At 38.8% G+C, this 18,935-nt stretch overlaps 1 protein-coding gene across 1 annotated transcript; it reads right to left on the bottom strand.

Moving 5' to 3' along the window:
- Nucleotides 1-256: 256 nt before the first annotated feature.
- On the bottom strand, nucleotides 257-18,163 carry LOC126964527 (anaphase-promoting complex subunit 1-like). Its single transcript, XM_050807704.1, has 7 exons — nucleotides 18,111-18,163; nucleotides 15,924-16,034; nucleotides 13,698-13,831; nucleotides 12,394-12,499; nucleotides 9,322-9,464; nucleotides 7,501-7,933; nucleotides 257-5,087 (listed from the first exon to the last, which is right to left on the bottom strand). Exons 1-7 carry the CDS (start codon nucleotides 18,111-18,113, stop codon nucleotides 4,653-4,655), a joined length of 1,365 nt encoding a protein of 454 aa, XP_050663661.1. The 5' UTR covers nucleotides 18,114-18,163; the 3' UTR covers nucleotides 257-4,652.
- Nucleotides 18,164-18,935: the final 772 nt, after the last annotated feature.

Raw genomic sequence — 18,935 nt, 5'->3', positions numbered from 1 at the left:
GAGAGTCAATTGGCATTAGATAAGCCAATCACATACTAATGCGTCTGTTGTCCATAGTTATCCCTCTATTATCTATAGGAATCTATCTGCACTATAGCTTGCCATAACAAAAAATTACAACAAATAGGATCTTCTATGATCTTGAGCGCACACCTTTAAATATCGCCTTTCATTTTAGTACACCAGTGAACACCAGATGCTGCACCTTGGTTCATCACTCAAAAGGCAACATTTTCATATTAAAAAAAAACAATGGTTATACAAACAGGTTTATTACATACACACAACAACACTATACACTGGTATATTAATTACTACATTACAAACTAGAAAGATTCACAGCTTCTAATAATTAACATTGCTTAAGAGGAAACTATTAGGATAAGAAATCATAAAGTTCAGATTATGACAACCTATGTACAAAATAAATAGGACCATTCATTTTGGGCCGAAAGCCTAGTGTCCATCGAAAAGAAAAACATTTTCAAACATACACAAATAAAATTTGAAAAACAATCGTTAGAACGGTTAGCTCAGTTGGTTATAGCACCGGCACGGAACGCCGGAGGTCGTGGGTTCCAGTCCCGCATCTTCATAAAATTTTGTTTTTCAAATTTTATTTGTGTATATTTATACTAGGATTACCTAGAAGTGAGGGTTATCACTTTAAAAAAACATAACAAATTTTCAAACATAAGAATATTGTCCTTATCATTTGTTGCCAAGACACCAAAATAGTGGAAGCGGTACTTTAGCTGCTTTAAAAGTATTGATATTCTCAAGACATTTTGCCAAAAGTATTTGTGACTATGTGGGTGACACAGACATAGTCCAAATGATTGCGAAACTGAAGTGGCAGTGGGCGGGGCACATTTGACTGACAGATGGTGGGGCAGTAAAGACCTCTTTGAGAAAGAAAAGTGGATCTTTTGGGCAGGCCTTTATCCAACAGTGAACGTCTTCCGGCTGATGACGAATGAATGAATGTGAACATTTCTTTTTCTTTGAAAACTGTATGAAAATATTCAACCTTCATTTCCTATTAGCAAATACAATATTGACTTAAGGATATTGGTGTCTTACTATGAAATGATCAGATCAATGTGGGCAATTATTTAGTATGGTTTTTAAAGTGAAACTTCTGATACGACTTCCAACAAGGTTGCCTTAAACGTTTAACCTTACCATGGAGGTGGTATATAAGCACTGTTGCGTTAGACATTCAACGCTCCTGGGGAGTGGAAATAGAAGGAGACAGAGCGAGAGTTAATGCGTGGCACTTGAACGCATGCGTGTAGTATACCTGTTACAAGCCAGCGCGAGCGTTAGCAATGAGTAGCGTCCAATATTCCAACGCGAGAGGGAGAGAGAAAGAGAATGAGTCGGTAGATCCCAAGCACTTGCGCATGGTATTCTTGCTATGCAGCAAAGTAAACAGTGTGAGCGCCGTGAAATTAGCTGCAATTCTTGTATATATTTATATATAATCTGAATCTCGGAAACGGCTCCAACGATTTTAATGAAATTTAGTATACAGGTAGTTTCGGGGGCGAGAAATCGATCTAGCTAGGTTTCAATTTTAAAAAATTTAGCTTTATCTGTGTTTTAATTACAAACAGCTACAATAACATTACAATACAAAGGTAAATTTCGCCACTATATACAAGACTATAATAGCTCAGATGAGACATTGGGTGAACCAGAAAGCAGAAGACCCGGGTTCCGGATGTCCTATTAGTTTTTTTAATATTAACATATGCATATTATTATTATTAATTAAATATAGAAAATATACTATTATTGATATTAACAGATACTTTAATGGACTATAATAATTTGATACATGCAAATACTTGAAGCCTATTTTATTTATGTATATTATTTTTATTTATTATAGAAACTAAGCGTTGTTGTCAAAATAATTACCTACACTCCATTAAAGCAATAGGGTTGTCATGTTATTTTTCTAACCGACTTTAAAAAAGGAGGAGGTTTTCAATTCGACTGTATTTTTGGAACCAAGTTCTTTATGGGGCGTTGCGGAGCGTAAAAAGTAAAATGCGTAAGATTTTTATGTATAGTCTATGTATGATGGCTATACAGTGTCTAGTAATATTATAGTCTATATGATGACTGTTATGTAATATTTTTAAACATTTCAATGAATGTTTTTCTTGGAAATATATTTTATTAAACTGTACGGGAAACTTTGTAATTATTGTTTTTAAACTTTTGCCCATTGAAGTTTCACTTCCTCCACAGTCTTAAGAAACTCTTCCCAGCAATGATCCCGCGGACATATCTAAACGGGAGATACAGGATGGTGGGTATGATATTTCCAATAAAATCAATATGGGTATCATTTTCGAGGTTTTCGGTAGTGTCAATAACGAATATGACATTTATTTTGATATCCAACATGGTGAATGTGATTTTTACAATAAAATCAATATGGGTGTCTTGTGATCACCAACGCCCACATTCTCTAGCAACACCCGAGGAATTATAATAAATTTGCCGGCCCTTTAAAAGGAATACGCGCTTTTTTAAAACTACTATTATTTTATTATACAATAACAATATTCATGTCTTTGAATTGAATTAAACGCTGTTATAGCACAGTAGACATATGTAAGAGTATGGAAACTACCTACAAACGTTAATTTACGAGGTTGTCGGGAGTGTAATTAACGAATATGACATCTATTTTGAGACCCAAAATGGTGGATGTGACTTATACAATAAAATCAATATGTGTATAATTTTCGAGAATTACGGGAGTGTCAATTACAAATATGACACCCACTTCGAGATCCAAGATGGCGGATTTGACTTTAAAACGAAGTCATTGCGAACGTCTGAAAAAGATAACAAAATATTCTCTTAGTCATTTTCACCAGTAAAGGTGTTGGTTTGCATAAACAAAAAGTTCAATCTCGCGTTCATTTCTTACAACTCGGACGACTGTGAACACACAATTTTATGTCAAAAGTCCAGCACTATCGGCTTCAACACCCTCGAGAATCATGAAAACAACACCCACTATGAAAAATTTGATAATTTCATGTTGCTCCAACTTGGATTTACATTTTGACAGCACTATCAGTTTCAACATACTCAAAAACTATGAAAACGGCACCCGTGACGAAATAGTTGATAGTTTTGCTGCTGCCATCTTGAATTTTCATTTTGCCAGCACTAGCTGGTATTGGTTGCAACACCCACAAAAAACATGACAAAACACATGTAGTTAATTATTTTTTGTCCAAAATAAATAAATATAAAAAAAATGTCCTCGAAAACTATAAGACCAGTCATAAAAAAAACTTAATTGTACATATTGCAGGCGCAATCTTTGTTTAACATTGTGAATTTTGTTCACAAATTTATTACAATCGAACTCACGGACCTATAATTCGAATACCTGCTAATTATAAAAAAAAAGTGTGTGTGTCAGCTGGAGCAGCGACGCACGACTGGAGTTTACTCCTCAAGAACGATTGTCTTTGAACAGGTACTAAACAAAATCAAGTCCAATGGAGTCGGTTACAAACAGACATACAGCAGAAGCTAATAAAAGCGTATTAATTAAAAAAGATCGACATCATATATAAGGGTCAATAAACGCATTAAATATCAAGTGAGACTTTATATATTTTACAAAGAATGCTATAATGTTATGTTTTGATATTATTATTCATCAGAAAATAAACACTTTACAGGTCAATTCATTATCAGGTTCTTCATTTTCTCATTTATCTTATATCAGTATGAAGAAAGAGTAAAATGTTCCTAGAATTCCGCCATTTTACTTGACAGATTTCACACAGTTGACGAATGAAAGGTGCGCGAGAAATGATGCGCACCAAAAACGTTAGTATCCCATTTGAGTAGGTTTTACTCTCCATATTTAACTCATACCGGGCTCCTTATATGAAAATCGATTCTTAAGGAGTAAACTCTAATAATAATATAACAATAAGTCAGTAACACTCGTCTTCACACAGCATTCGCTACTGTAACACCGCGAAAACCGCTTAGGGGTCTCGTCGATGCGCATTTTGTGTGTCATTTGCAGGTATTTTCCATACTGTTACATATGTCTACTGTGCTTATGTGGTAAAATAGAACGTTGATTAGGCCTGCCTAGAAAGTTCTCTTGTATTGTAACATAAAATAATAATACAAAATATTATAAACAGAATAAATAGCCTTCTAACAGGTATATACAGCTGTTCTATGAGAGAACTAGCTTCTCTCTCTTAACATAATTAAGTATTATTTGACTACCATTTTACAATTTGTGACGACTTCAACTTTATAATAATTACAGTCATTGGTATGTACTTTAGTGTTTAGTTAGCAATGTTCAACGTCAATAAATGATGCTTTCAATGACAGCTATACACTTATCTGAAAAATGGCTTTTTTTGGTTATTTTTTAAATAGATATCCGATGACGTCAAGCTGTAAGAACTTCACTGACTTTATTTAAAAAATAATTACTAGTACGAGATCATACCTAGGAGTACAGAACAATAGTCACATTCAGGCGAACAGTTCGTTTATTTATTTACTTAACAACACCAGTCGTGGACACAATCGCCGTGACAGCGGGACCGCGTGACGTAGCCACCGGTCAACGACCTCAATCACCGCAGCAGTTCAATGACCTTGCCCACGGCCGCACCAGAGGAGGCGCCGACGCCCCGCCCCTCGCACAAGACCACGCCCATTTCGTCAGTGTCCTCTCGCAAAACATCCCGCGGCAGATCGTGGTATACGAGATAGGAAGCTAAAATGCGCTTTGTTTCATCGTCGCTAGTGTGTATTTTGCGACTGCTGGGAAGGCCCAGATACTTCCGCAGGTAGGGTAAGATGCGGGTCTCCCACTTGTCGAACACGAGTGTGATCTTCTGCTTCACGGCGAGTGTGAACTCTGTGGAGACGAGTGTGTCGGCGGGCGTGTCATCGTCCACGGCCATGGTGAGCGCAGCGCGGGCGTTCACCAGCTCAGCCTGAGCCACCAGCAGCTTCACCTGCCACATGTGGTAAGACGTGGGCTCCGTCTTCATCTTCTTTATTATCTGCAACGTGCAACGTCACCTTTGTACAAGCAACAATACAAATTTAAAACTGTTTATTGCATCACACATGCACAATACAAGTAATAGAACAGAAGCGTAACTCAGCGGTGTCCTTGAAATTTATACCTCCTGTATAGTAGGGTACTATTTATCTTCAATAAAAATCCAATATAGAATCTTTAATATGTATATTACTTAATCACATTTATTATAAGTGAACCGAACTAAATGAGTAACGGACGACTACTGAATATAAAATAATATTATAATTGGTGGGAACACGTGTGGCCACGCATACATAGAATCGAATAGGTCTGTGTGTAGCGGATGGGCGCGCTACAAGGCGAAGGCGACAGCAGCTGCTCGTAATTCCGCGAGCGAGAACCAATCTTATGCGAGACACGCCTTTTACAGTCGCTTTACGAAATTTAAATGAACTTTCGCATAGGATTGACTTGTTTGCTTGCTCACTGAACGAGTTTAAAATTAGAGTAGTTGTTGTATGTTCTAGTAATAGTAATTAATATAGTATAGTATAGTATAGTAGGTATAGATTGTTAGTAGTAGCTCTAAGATTTATGTTTATATTAATTTAAAGACTTAAATTTAAGTCAAGCCTCGATCGCAATAGGTCACCCTGTAAGGATAGGGGCTTTATTGGTTAAATAAATAAATAAATAAACATATACAAATAGCTTCCATAAGCATATTTGCATATGTGTGTCCCTACACCTGGGTCTGGGCTGAGCGCTAGGGTTGGTACATAAAAATACATTGAGGACACGGACGGCAGGGTCAGCTATTCAGACAGCGACCAGTCTCGAGGATGTACAGCGTGGCACTCAATAGTTTTGTCTACCCAAGATTGCTTAGCGGCCGCGTAAATCGTGTGTGTATGTGCGTGCGTCGATTCAGGCGCTCTAGTATGAAGTTAAGGTAATGTTCTATTACTGTATTGTGGTACAAGGGTGTCAAATGGTTAAGTATAGAGTTAGAACGTTCGGCTATTGTACAGCATCGAAAATAAAAATTATAAATAACCGAACAATTAACTTACTTATATTTTAAATAATCATCAAGGCGTTTTGGACAAGCCATCTTCTTAATTATATTTTAAATTGATTAAATTTAAAGTTTTTATTGACTCTGGTAAATGGTTAAAAAACAAAATACGTCCTAGTATTCTTAAGGAAAACAGTTTCGACGGACGTAACACAAAAAGGGCATAATCTAGGGTTCTGTTCACGAATATTAAATATACTTATATTTTATGAATATAAGGGACGAGATAATTATATGGATACAAATAGGAATCATATTGTTAAGACTCGGCACCGAGGCGTCTAATTCATTAAGTTTTTGCAGCACAAGGATAAAATACTTAAAAAGTGAAATATCTACACCGATCTTCTAAAATTAAACAAAGCGTCGTCACTGTCTGATCGCAGGGACTTTATTGATCTATCTTTACTGGCAAATATTATAGATGGAGGGGTCGAATAGCCCAAATCAGTTGAGTAGGGTTCGATTGGCAGTAACAAAGAGTAATGATAGGTCACATATTATAAACAAACTAACGTATCCGCCCCCTTGTGTAGAATGTGTAGAAATAGTTGTCACATACAGCGATTTGGTTAAAAGAGCTAGCATAGATATTTTTCGACATTCTGACCTATGTTTCAAAAAAGAAGTTAAAAAATTTATAAAATTACTTGAAGATTAGTCAATGTTTTTTTTCCTTTGTTTTCCTTGTTTATTATGTATGTACCTAATTATTTTTTTATCAGCCTTTTGCTTGTGGCTTTATTTTTGTTATATTTTTCTAAATTATCTTAAGCTTTAAGTTGTAAACAAAGAATGTATATCATAAGTACCTATTATGCATATCGAGCTAGCTTGCAAGTGGAGTGTAGAACATTATAATAGTATTTTTAAATGTGTCCATAGATTAAGATATTTGTATGTACGTTGGCTTCCTAAACAATAATTAAAAATTGTTAGGGCCATTCAATTTAAATGTGTTTACGTGACGCAAGAAATTATTCTACTTTGGCGTAATAAAAAAAACCTAAGAAAAAATATTCCTTGTGCTATTTTACGTTTGTAGATAAAACAATATTATAATAAAGTAGTATCGCGTTCCGTGCGAGCGTTCTTTCCACTAAGCCAACCGTTCGAGTGACATATCGTCATGAAATCTTATATGTCTTGTTCAACTATCAGGTTGTGGATCTACTTTACAGTGGATAGGCTGCTCACCAGAAGTTTTTTCAATAATCCTCAGCGGCACTACATTGTAATGGGCAGGGCGGATATATTACCATCAGCCGAACGTCCTGATAGTCTCGTCCCTTATTGTCTTAAAAACAATTGTTCTGCTCAGTGTATACCAGCAGATCAGTCAGAGCCGTACCTTGAGGAAGGTGGTCCACGCCGGCAGAGCACATAACACATCTCGCACCACACACTCGTACGTCAGTACACTAAGGCTCTGCACGTGCTCGCGTTCCTCCCTCGTGTACTTGCGACAAAGACACGCCCCCCGCGCGACCTCCCCTTTGACACCCCGCCGTTTCTTCATCACCAGACAATCCGCACAGTTCGCTCCGTTGTACTGGTTCGCCCCGATGTACATCTGCTTGGTGAGGTAGTGTCGCACGAAGTTCTGGACTTTCGCGTCGTTGGTGAACAGCTCGATGTTGTCGGCGGTGGCCGACCACACGTTGGTCTTGTCTAGGGTCAGAGTCTGCGCCAGGATCGTCAGGTAGCCCTGCGGGTCGTCGAGGTAGGACAGACAGCCCGCGCGCTGTTTGATATCGACGCACCAGGTGTAGTCGAGATGTGCCCTGGCGAACAAACATCAGGAAATTTAGAAGTGCTGTACGTGTAGTGTTAGCTCGGGTTTCAAATCAAATCAAAAATATTTAATTTCGTGGTAAATTGCATTACACTTGAAATCCACACATACCGTAAATAAAATAAAGGCATTATGCGAGTATTTTATTAGCTATTAAATATAAAAAATATATAATAACATTAATTTAAGAAAATAAAAGAAATAAAAAAAAATGAAGAAGATTTCTGGGTGAGAAGATCATCCAACCACCACAGGTAGCGCACGTTCACGAGCATGACGCATAGACCAGCCATCGCCTCCCTCGACCATATTTTAGGGAATGGAACGACACGCCCCACGTCGCCGCCACAAGCAGTGGCATTAAGCGAGCATGACGATGTCTGTCACGAGAACTCTACCAAATAACAAAAGATAATGTTCATCTACATATTATTTTAAGTAAGGTTGTATTGTTACGTTCTGGTTCGAAGCAGGTGAGTGCAAATCAAATCAAAATCACTTGATTCATGTAGGACAAGGAAGTGACACTTATGAATGTCAAAAGTTTTCTTTTTATATTATTTACCACCACTTCGGAAAAAGTTGAGCTTTAACGAGAAGAAGTTGCAAGAAACTCATTGGCACTCTTTTAAATCAACAGCTTTATCTTTTTACAAATCATTTCAATTACAATATATGCAAAGTGATGGAACAAAACTACGGACGTTTATCTACTATATAAAATCTTACCAATCGATCACTACAACAACACAACATAATATAATTCATTCACAATCGGCAGTCTGGCGTTATCAGACAATACGACGCACGTGTACACTAAACCGATTATAATTGATACAATCAATATATCTATAAGGAAATAACATATCTACCTGTATTTACTCGACTGCGCGACTCTTTTTGATGATTTTTAAGTCAACCAAAATGTCATAATCTGGTTGTTCTATACTTGGGGGCACGGACGAGTCACCTTACATATCAGTGAAGCACCAAAACAAGCCGGTAAACGTGTAAATACATAGCCCCACGCATACACTTACACGAATACAATACAAGCCGATCGGCCGCCATTATGAGATTTGCCATCGTCTGTGACAGATCAGTTTGCGTCGCAATAAAATATTTTAAAAATGCCGTCGTGCGTTATGAAAAAGTGTAAAAACAATACTATAAAAGTATTTGTGGATATATGTTTATTTAAGGGGGAAAAAATTGTGTAACTGGTATACCCCGTAACCGCACACACACTAGCATAAAGGTGCTTCACTTGCTAATATCACGGCGCGGAGTCCTTCTTTTTTTACTAGTCCGTGCCTGGGGGTTAAATTGAACCGTGTCCAATTTGCCTGTGTGAATGTCATGGTTGTAATAGCTCACTGAAGTTGTTCCCAGTTGTGGTCCCGCTGGAAGCAGACGGGCCAGTATCGAGGATCGTCCACACGCACTTCCCGCAGCGTAGACAGCTCCGGGATGATACACGGAGCCCGCAGCTCGCGTACAGCGCCCTGCAGGTCGACCACCTATCGAGACAAACGATTGCAGTGCCGCTCTGAATTTTTGGGTTTTTCAAGAATCCTGAGTGGCACTGCATTGTAATGGGTAGGGCGTATCAATTACCATCAGCTGAACGTCTTGCTCGTCTCGTCTATTATTTACATAAAAAAATTGAAAGTTTCTTTCTTGATTCAGATCATAAATGATCTAACAATGTAACGTCCTGTACTGTGACAGCTGTGAATTTGAGCAACGCACGCACACTAACACAAAGTGACTTACATAACACCAGTGAAGACGTAGCTTGTCACGCATAATAAACTTGGCCTGTTTTCATTGGTTGTCTAGCAGCAAGATGGGGCCTCTGCACGAATTCAAAATCTTCGATAGCGCGGCTACTAGACTTCAGATTGTCAAAGCCATCTTTGCAAGATTTTACAATATTGTTCTTTCTACAAACGTAGAATAGCAAGAGGAATTAATAATTTTCAATGCTTTGTTAGGCCAAAGAAATATAACATCTGGCGTGCTTACATAAGTTACAATTTTTTTTATGATTACGGTTAAGTAGTTCTACCCGTGTGTTTGTTTAATGTCGCTGTTATGGGTTTACTCCATTTAAATATATTGAAGACTGGCAACGACATCAAGAATTGATTGGACTTATATACAATGTAATACGTCACGCTAACCGGCCATTGGTCTTTTGCATAAGATTGTTCCCCCGCTTCCGTCTCCTAGAGCTTAGTAACTTTTTCTTCCGCACGAATATACGCAACATTGCATTTAAAGTTAACCCGTTAGGTGCCAATCAGACGTCTGACGTCTGCTATCAAAACTACCGTTGAGTGCCAAACCAGACGTCGTACGTCTGCTTGGCACACAACGGTAGCAGATATTTTTTCGTTAAATATACAAAGAGTAAGACAAGCTACACGATATACCACAAAAAAGATAATTTAACAGACTATAAAAGAATATTTAAAACTTTATCTGTGTAAATACGACAAGCCGTCAAAATGCGGTCAGCCGTTTAGCCCTACTTTAAACGAAACTTGTTTAAATTACGAAGTATCTATTGTTTATGTAATCTAACAAAGCGCTAGTTTGTTTAATAACAAAAGCATTGACGTTCGTTTTTATAAACAATCCGAAACACTTCAAAAGCAATAAATTTTATTATAACACGAGCCCGTTGAAATTGGCGTCGATAACACGCGGCGGCTTAAGACGGGCATGTGCGCCACGCGCTTTGTGGCAGCTTAGCCAGTGACGGGTTAACGCATGTTTTATTCTCAAATTCATTAAAAGTTCATCATTACAATTCATCCATAGTATCTGTCATCTGTTTTCCTCACTGCTACTTTCCTACCGCCACTGCAAGCGCCATACTGTATATATATAAGATGCCCACCTGATAAATTGTTCATTAATAACTGAGCGATAGTGAATATTCAGTGAGATATAACAAGTAATACAACTGCTAGTGTTATTGTTAATTAGTATTAGGGTATAACGAGTAATTACCCCTACGTACCTAGACGTATATTACTGACTGCTGCGGCGTATTATAAATTATTTTCTTTATATTTTTTATACTGGAGGTCAACTCGCAAAATCGACAACGATACATTCCGAACGATACGATAATATTCCGAATATATCGCAACTATCCTACTATAACCAATGTTCGAATTCCTTATCGTTTATCGTTACCATAGACTAATATTTCGATTTTTTTACGATGTTAGTGTGAATGAAATATGTTCAAACCTAAGCATTATCTGTGCTATGTCGCTGTTAAGTGTCAAAAGTCAAAACATAGTTTAGGCGCTAAGGACCATGACCAGACTGCACCACCAATTTGGTATCATTTACACATAATGTAAATGGTAAAAAAATATGTAATGAATATAATATAACCATTTAAAATTGAATAAATAGTACAAAACTTGCGGATAATAAAATGTACAATAAAGTTACTCAACCCTTCTCGCCGACTTCCTATTTCTCAGTCGGCCATTTGCATTATTTCTACGCATAAACAATCAACAAAATGACCTAAATGACTTAATAGTTTAAAAATCCTGTTGAATAGTAAATCACATATTTTATAATTATTTCAATAATATTTATTAAGTATGTATATTGTATAGCAAATATATCTATACCACTTGAAACGATAATGGCATCGACAGCCTAGAAGGTGTCGTTGAGATTATCGTAAAAGTGACGTTTGATTATTTGTGAAATTCGAATATTCGTCTCTGACATTTTCAACTAAGAGTAGGGTTAGGACCGATAATATCGAATAATGTTTCGTTCGATCAATCATCGTTTCGACATTGATTACGATGTAACTAAGAGTAGGATTCGACACGACTAATGCCACGATTTATCGAATATCGATTTTAGGAGTAGGCCCCCTGGTGTTTTCCGAAACTTGTAGTCGTAACAATTTTATTAAAAATTGAAAATAAAAATTTGCTGTCGCTTACTATGTTTTAGGCGGTTCTACGCACTTCCTATCTCTTTTCTAGTATTGGTGAAAAAGGGATAATCTCCTTTGGCTCCATTGTACAGGATGCCGACTAGATTATACCAAATAATCTAGTTTGGATCCCGGCTAGATTATGGGTACCACAACGGCGCCTATTTCTACTGTGAAACAGTAATGTGTAAGCATTATTGTGTTTGGATCTGAAGGGCGCCGGAGATAGTGAAATTACTGGGCAGATGAGACTTAACAATGTATGTCGCATTTTAGGGTTTTTCAAGAATCCTGAGCGGCACTGCATTGTAATGGACAGGGCGTATCAATTATCATCAGCTGAACGTACTGCTCGTCTCATCCCTCATTGTCATTAAAAATCACGAAGTTAAGCCACGCCTATACAGTTTCAACATATTTTGTAGTCCCCGTAAGGAGCACAGAAATTGAGTACTAAATCATACCTGAACATTCGCATAGCAGAGCTTGCCAGAATCAATGTCCCTTGGTAGTATTAGGCGGGGCTCGACCGCTAATACATAAAGGTGACGAAAAGCTTGCAAGTGGTATCTGAAATATAAAGTTACACATGGGTATGGTACTTCATTAAAATAATATTGCAAAACATATTAATTGAATTGGATCAGATGAAACAGCTCTTCGGAACACTCCCCGTGATAAATGCGGTAGAAGACACACAATGAAGCGACGTCTCTACGCAACGCCAAATGATCCAGCTGTTCACAGAGCACCGGGTCCCCGACAATTTGAGTTGCTCTGCGTTGCACGCGGTCAAATGGATCGAGCTGATACTGGGCCAGGCCAGAGATGACAGCAATACTCCATCTGTGGCTGCCGACAATAGTCGTACTCTAGTCGGCTTTGCCCTTTAGATGACCACGGAAAATAAATAAAAAGATTCAACCTATCATTTATCACAAGTTCTTGTTTAAACAAAAAGCATTACTTGATCGATATAAGCTAAAGAGCATGTTAACGCCGCTATCTGTCTTTCATTATCATAATTTTGTTATGCCGTCTCTTTCCCCCCTTCACCGAACCCGCGACCACTACGCGCCATATTGGTATAGCGCACGCACGCGCAAGTCACCCACCCGCTCGCTCTGCAACTCACAAGCTAACGCGCCGCGAAAAGAATTGTGAAGTACCGAGGAAAACCACCTAGGACTCAATCTACGACCGGATTAAGAGTCGCCGGCATCGCAAGATTCATCAGGTTTAACTCCTAGTTCCATTCCATACAGTCCACTTTTCGCAAAAAGTTCACTGACCTACGGCTGTATTGCTCAGCTGACAGTGGTCTTCACAGAGCCACTATTAGATCTCATCCAACCCAATTCAATATGCGAAATTTGCTGTGCGTGTTGCAGTACAATACATTACAATAAAAACGGACAGTTAAAAACATCCAAGAATCTTGCACTTCAAAACGCTATTGCTGAGCACACGGCTTACCAGAGTAATACTTGTATTAAAGAGGTCAATATTATATTCTTTGGATAATTTATTTAAATTCTAGGCCATAAAAATGAATTTATACCGAGGGCTCCCGAGATTTGAAGGCTTTTTAACTTCCCGCTAAGAAAATTGAGAATTTTCGAAAATTCAGGATGTTTTAGTTTTTCGATATCGAGTTTTCATCATCAGATCTCAACGTTTTAAGGTCGTAGGAAGCTTCCCTGACTATTCCCGTTTTCCCGCATCCAACCCAATTCAATATGCCAAATTAGCTGTGTGTGTTAGTTACCGGTTGTCTTCGCTGTGCGTGGGGAACTTGGGGAAGAACGCTGCGATCATGGCCGCGACCGCAGTGGGCGTGGTGCTCAGAGTGGCTCGCCCCGCCCCCAGGAACACCAGCCCCAGGGCGCAGTGGACCGCCATCTGAGTACACAAATATTCATTTATCAGATTATGGGTACCACAACGGCGCCTATTTCTGCCGTACCAGTAATGTGTTTCGGATTGAAGGGCGCCGTAGCTAGTGAAATTACTGGACAAATGAGACTTAACATCTTATGTCTCAACGTGACGAGCGCAGTTGTAGTGCCGCCCAGAATTTTTGGGGTTTTTCAAGAATCCTGAGCGGCACTGCATTGTAATGGGCAGGGCGATGTAATTACCAACAGCTGAACGTCCTGCTCGTCTCGTCCCTTATTTTCATAAAAAAAAGATAATAATTTATAATCAGATGTTTTATTTGTAATGTAAGATATCATTATTTCTCTATAGTCGTGACAATCATATGATCCAAGTTGTGGAAATATGTCGTATTACCTATCTACGTACACCACGATACAGCCACGGGCGTAATGCGGCGCCATGGTGCCTAAAGATAGAATATCTAATTATTTATCTTACTTCGAACCAATGGAATTACATCGCACCACAGCACACGCTACAAACTAGATATGACCCTCACTATCTGGATGTGTAGTGTTCCCTTACGGTGAGGTTTTTTTTTATGGAATAGGAGGACAAACGAGCGTACGGGTCACCTGGGGTTAATTGATCACCGCCGCCCACATTCTCTTGCAACACCAGAGGAATCACAAGAGCGTTGCCGGCCTTTGAGGAAGGTGGGTGTGTTTGAAGGTACCCATGTCGTATCGTCCCGGAAACACCGCACAAGGAAGCTCATTCCACAGCTTTGTAGTACGTGGAAGAAAGCTCCTTGAAAACCGCACTGTGGAGGACCGCCACTCATCCAGATGGTGGGGATGATATCCTAACTTGTGGCGTGTCGTGCGAAGGTGGAATTCGGCGGCAGGAATCAGATTATGCGTGATAAATGCGCGTTTTCAATGAACTTCTGTCTCATATATCTACGTTGCGGAATGAGCTTTTTGGGCGATGTTTCCAGATCAAATAATTATGAGTATCTACAGATAAGAAGCGTACATCTACCTTAAAGCTCGTGATTGGCGGCCGCAGTGATCACTACTATTCGCTCGCTCATCTTTCTAATTTCTAATCTTAAAAAAAAACGGCTTCTACTATTTTTTTATATAAGAGGGGGTTAAACGGGCAAGAAGCTCATAGGATGGGGAGTGTGGAGGCAACTGCCCATGGAAATCCGAAACAACAGGTATCAAGAGATGCGGTGCCGGCCTTTGAGGTGCTATGCTCTTTTCTTGAAGGTCCCTAAGTATTGGTTTGGGAAAACAGCAGCCGCTATTTAATTCCACAAAGCGCATTTTGAACACATTTTGAAGTAATGTCTGGTGGTGAAATTCGGCCGCTGGAATCAAGCAGAGGAGCTCCTCTGAGCACTCCCGTGATAAATACGGTAGAAGATGCAGAGAGAACACGCATCTCTACGCAACGCCAAAGAATCGTAGATGATATGATCGTCAATGATTCCAGCCGCTCATAGTTGTATGCGGACAAATGGAAGAAGCTGGTACTGGGAGCGCCTGCACAAAGGTGAGAACAGTACTCCATGTGCGGCCGAATTTGCCCATTATATATTTATTTATTTAAAGGTGCTCCAACAACACATACACAAAACACTCTTAAACTTAAATATTGCACAAAAATAGTTCCAGTGTATGAGTCAATTACAGGTGCACACAACATAAATGAGAATCATTTCTATTGGGCACTTATATATTATAAAAAAAATATGGTAATAAAAAAATATATGATGTAAGTAATTTAAGAATCACTATACTATAGTTGCAATACCTTACGTTTAAATGCTATGAGGCTATCGCAAAATGGATCAGCCCCAGATGTCTCAAAAATATTATTTAATGAATGACACACACGATATAGTGGCGCGTCGCAGCCAACGTTAGTTCTTACGGTGGGTAGATAGAAAAGTTTGTGTTTGCTTCTTGACCCTAATCTCGGTATGTTTAATGTTATTTTGCTCAGGATATCGGGTGTATCTAGCATGTATAGTTCTACTACAGCTACATGTATAAAACTGGAACGCCACAGTAAAATTAAACCGCATATAAATGATACTCACCTGTCCGCCGTGCGTCAGAGGTGGGACCGCAGGGCGTTGCGTGGTGGGCACACGAGCCCGCAGACGTCGCACGATTCGCATCACGTGCACGTCACCACGACCCGCCATCACCTGCACAGTGACATCTTAGTTAATCAGCCGTTATCTATTTTCGATCTCCGGCATTCAAAATTTTGAATGCTGATTATATGTGAATCGATCCTGAATCTGCATTTTTTTTATAAAAATAAAGGACGAGACGAGCAGGACGTTCAGCTGATGGTAATTGATACGCCCTGCCTATTACAATAAAATGCCGCTCAGGATTCTTGAAAAACCCCAAATATTCTGAGCGGCACTACAACTGCGCTCCTCACCTTGAGACGTAAGATGTTAAGTCTCGTTTGCCCAGTAATTTCACTAGCTACGACGCCCTTCAGACCTAAGCAGACAGTGATGCAGTACACATTGCTGCTTCACGGCAGAAATAGGCGCCGTAATGGTACCCATAATCTAGCCGGCATCCTGTGCAAAGGCCACTGGTAAAACTGCAAATCTCCCATTTTCTTCTACTTATACAAAAACCAAGCTAAAAAACCCCATAAATGGATGAAAAAGAGAGATCAACTAAACGTTCCGAGATTACATGACCCATATTGACAGATTTTGTATGGACATATTTTCTATGAGAGAATTTAGTGACGCACGGATTGACAGTTCCGCTGTGAAACAATTTCATTATAACAACAGGGATGCACCCTTACGAAACAAATCTTGATGTTTCGAAAAATTATTCGCAAATTCCTATAAAACAGTATTTTTTTTATTATCTACAGAACAACGTCTGTTGGGTCAGCTAGTATATATATATATATATATATATATATATAAATATTTACAAATATATATATAAAAATACATATAATTAGACACTTTTGGGACGTGAGTTCACGTGACCGAAATGCTTACAGCACTATATCTGTAGCTATACAGCTGACGTATTGTGCAACATTAGTACCGTGTATATGTTATGAGTGAAATTAAATGGATTTAGTGAAAAGTTGAGTGCGTTTATACACAGTGCATTATTGATATAGTGTTTTTGTTTAATTAACATATTATTAATATACTTTGTATATTTTGCACAATTTGTATTTTTGAAAATTTTAAGTATTTGATACCTAAGTAATATGCAGATAAATAAGTAATTACTTAGTACCTATGCTAAATTAATAAGAACAACTCTCCTCTACTATATAGTCAATATTAAGTGCTTTATGTATTATACTAGTTTTATAAGTTAGAGATAGTAATTGGCACAAATAAAATTTGAAAAACAACAAAATTTTATGAACGATGCGGGACTCGAACCCACGACCTCCGGCGTTCCGTGTTGGTGTTCTAACCAACTGAGCTAACCGTTCGAGTATCGTATCGTTATAAAATCACAACATGAAGCCACAACCTGAGAGTTGAACAAAGCATACAAGATTTTATAACGAGGCGGTACTCGAACGGTTAGCTCAGTTGGTTAGAGAACCGGCACAGAACGCCGGAGGTCGTGGGTTCGAGTCCCGCATCGTTCATAAAATTTTGTTGTTTTTTAAATTTTATTTGTGTATTAATCCTAGAGGTGAGGGTTATCACTTTAAAAACATAACAAATTGATAGTAAGTGGGTTTATGTTAGGGCTTAAGATTTAATATGATTCTACGACTGTTGTTCTCTAAACTTAAGTAAATACATAAATTATTAAAAAAAAGGAGTAGATGCCAGGTTTGACCAGCTACAAGTAATACCCATTGGGGAGCATGACGTATGAACCAGACTCACTTACCTAGACGATATTTTACCCTACGACGCCGCCACAAATATAAATGACAACACTATACCATGCCCCGTACTTCCCGAGAAAAAGAATAGGGAAATCCCAGGCCCTAGGGTGTTGAAGAGGTCATTTAGGGCATTTACAAGTGCGAGGCTACTTTGCACAGGATGCCAGCGAGATTATGGGTACTACAACGGCGCTTTTTCTGCCGTAAAGCAGCAATGTGTAACCATTGTTGTGTTTCGATCCGAAGGGCGCCGTAGCTAGTGAAACTACTCGTCAAAATTTTATGTCTCAAGGTGACCAGCGCAATTGTAGTGCCGCTCAGAATATTTTAGGTTTTTCAAAAATCAGCTGATGGTAAATGGCGTATCATTTACCATCAGCTGAACGTCCCGCTCGTCTCGTCCCTTATTGTCATAAAGTCGTTGAATGCAGACCACACGTGTATCCTGGTGCAGTAATGAGTGTCAGTCACCATGGCCGCAGCGAGCGTGCTCACGCAGCAGCAGCTCTCCAGCGTGGCGGCGCCCACCAGCTCGCCGGCGCTGCTCCAGGTGTTGCAGAACAGGTGCGCGAAGTGCAGCAAGGTGTCGCGGGCGTCCTCGTCGCCAGACCCCGCGAAACGGAGTCCGATCGCAAAGCAAGCACCCGCTATTATATTGCAATACGCTTGGCTGAAACAGGTCAATATGTATTAAAAACAAAAAGAAAATTTATACATATAGATTAACCCCCTTATTCATAATGGTCCGCTAACTTTAAACAGCCGCTAAGGAGTGTTTTTTCTCATTCTGACTTAGGTCAATAGAAGAAGACAGAGTGAGAATTAGCAATGCTTTAAGTTAGCAGACTATAATGAATAAGGGGGTAAGTCTCTTGCTGGTAGGAAACCGATAAAAACAGGCCAGGTTTACTACTTTGCACAATTTGTATATTTTGCAAATTTTAAGTATGTGATACCTGAGTAATTACATAGTATTCGATACCTAAATAATTTGCAGATAAATAAGTAATTAGTGTGTATGCCAAATTAATGAGAACAACCCTTCTGTACTGTATATTGTGTAATCAGTATTAAGTGCTTATATTATCCAAAATATAAAATTCTCGTGTCGCGGTGTTTGTAGTTAAACTCCTCCGAAACGGCTTGACCGTAATAAAATTCTCATGAAATTTTGTGTGCATAATGGGTAGGTCTGAGA

The sequence above is a fragment of the Leptidea sinapis genome, chromosome 5 (genome assembly GCF_905404315.1).
Source record: "Leptidea sinapis chromosome 5, ilLepSina1.1, whole genome shotgun sequence".
NCBI lineage: Eukaryota > Metazoa > Arthropoda > Insecta > Lepidoptera > Pieridae > Leptidea > Leptidea sinapis.
The sequence above is the reverse complement of the archived record's forward strand: the minus strand, read 5'-3'. Positions and strand labels throughout refer to the sequence as shown.

Coding starts and splice junctions, on each gene's coding strand:
- LOC126964527 (XM_050807704.1), bottom strand. Junction 7,934..9,321: donor CACAACTGGGAACAACTTCA/GTGAGCTATTAC, acceptor TTTGTTCGCCAG/GGCACATCTCGACTACACCT. Junction 5,088..7,500: donor CGTGGACCACCTTCCTCAAG/GTACGGCTCTGA, acceptor TGCACGTTGCAG/ATAATAAAGAAGATGAAGAC.